Source organism: Odontomachus brunneus, unplaced genomic scaffold (genome assembly GCF_010583005.1).
Source record: "Odontomachus brunneus isolate Ranch 3 - 2012 unplaced genomic scaffold, Obru_v1 Obru_scaffold_003, whole genome shotgun sequence".
NCBI lineage: Eukaryota > Metazoa > Arthropoda > Insecta > Hymenoptera > Formicidae > Odontomachus > Odontomachus brunneus.
This window is the reverse complement of record NW_022639453.1, coordinates 2,103,500-2,104,633: the sequence shown is the minus strand read 5'-3', so window position 1 is coordinate 2,104,633 and position 1,134 is coordinate 2,103,500. Positions and strand designations below refer to the sequence as shown.

Sequence of the window (1,134 nt, the reverse complement as noted above, 5' to 3'; positions counted from 1 at the left end):
TCTCTCTCTCTCTCTCTCTCTCTCTCTCTCTCTCTTTCATGCTCATGCTCGTGTCTTTCCAGAAAATACGACGGCGACATGCTGTGGGTCTACCAAATGTTATTAATGTCACCCTCGTTCTGGTTAATCAGCTTAGTCGTCATTGTAGTTTGTATGATACCCGATTATTTATTAATAACATATGAGACTTATAGACCTTTGAAAATTCTTCGAAAAAATGAAGAACATCCACAACCTATCGATCATAACGACGAAGTCGACAATGATTAACAATTAACAATAATTGTTCACTAGTCCAACATTATTCTCAAACATCGAAATGTGATTAACCTGCCTTTTTAATATTCACACAAATGACCTTACTAGTACGTCACAATGTGATCATTTCACGACTGGTTATTATCTAAACAGCACAGAGATGCATTTTAGACATGTTAAGGACGTTCTAAGAACTTGAATATACAGAATCCTGACAGATTGTGTTCCTCATACTTTTTTAAGACATGCTAAAAGTAACAAACTAACGTCTCAGAGCTGAAAATATACTCAGCATATTCTATTCAAAAGAGTTCTAAGAATGCCCGTAGGACATCTCCAGATAAAAACACGTAATGATCATGTTTCATTACAATCCCAGGTAGAACACAAAATCATTTTAATGTCAAGATGATATCATTTTGACATCAATGTCATGAAATTGTTGTGAAAATCGTCTGATGTCAAAATGTCATAAAATTGTCCTGAATATTGTTTGACATCAAAATGACATCACTTTTATATCATTTGATGTCATTTTGACTTTTATATAACTTTGTGTTCTACCTAGGATGTGACTTCATACTATGATTTCAATGTGATACTTTTTTAAAGATCATTACCCAGTAAGCAAATTGAGCGCAGACTGCGCGCAGATTGGCAGCAAATTTGATCAAAAACCCACAGCAAAACCATAGTCATCTTAGGTTACGGTTTTGGCGACAGATCTTGCTGTCGGGCAATTAGTGCCAAATTTGCAGCAAAAACCGCGCAAAGCTTGCAGCGCAGCAAAGTCTGCGCGGTTTCTGCCGCCAATCTGCCGTCAAATCGCTACAAGTTCTGCGCGGTTTTTGCAGCAATTATCCGACAACTAGCTCT

At 37.0% G+C, this 1,134-nt stretch overlaps 1 protein-coding gene across 2 annotated transcripts in view; it reads left to right on the top strand.

Moving 5' to 3' along the window:
* LOC116843992 (probable phospholipid-transporting ATPase IF) overlaps positions 1-883 on the top strand; it is a 7,754-nt gene extending 6,871 nt beyond the window's left edge. The window contains exon 5 of one of the 2 annotated variants that reach the window (XM_032815027.1): positions 63-883. In XM_032815027.1, coding sequence (XP_032670918.1) covers positions 63-270 — 208 coding nt within the window. In that variant the 3' untranslated portion in view covers positions 271-883. The remainder of the gene's footprint in view (positions 1-62) is intronic. The other variant, XM_032815033.1, reaches the window with a different exon arrangement.
* The last annotated feature ends 251 nt before the right edge of the window (positions 884-1,134 follow it).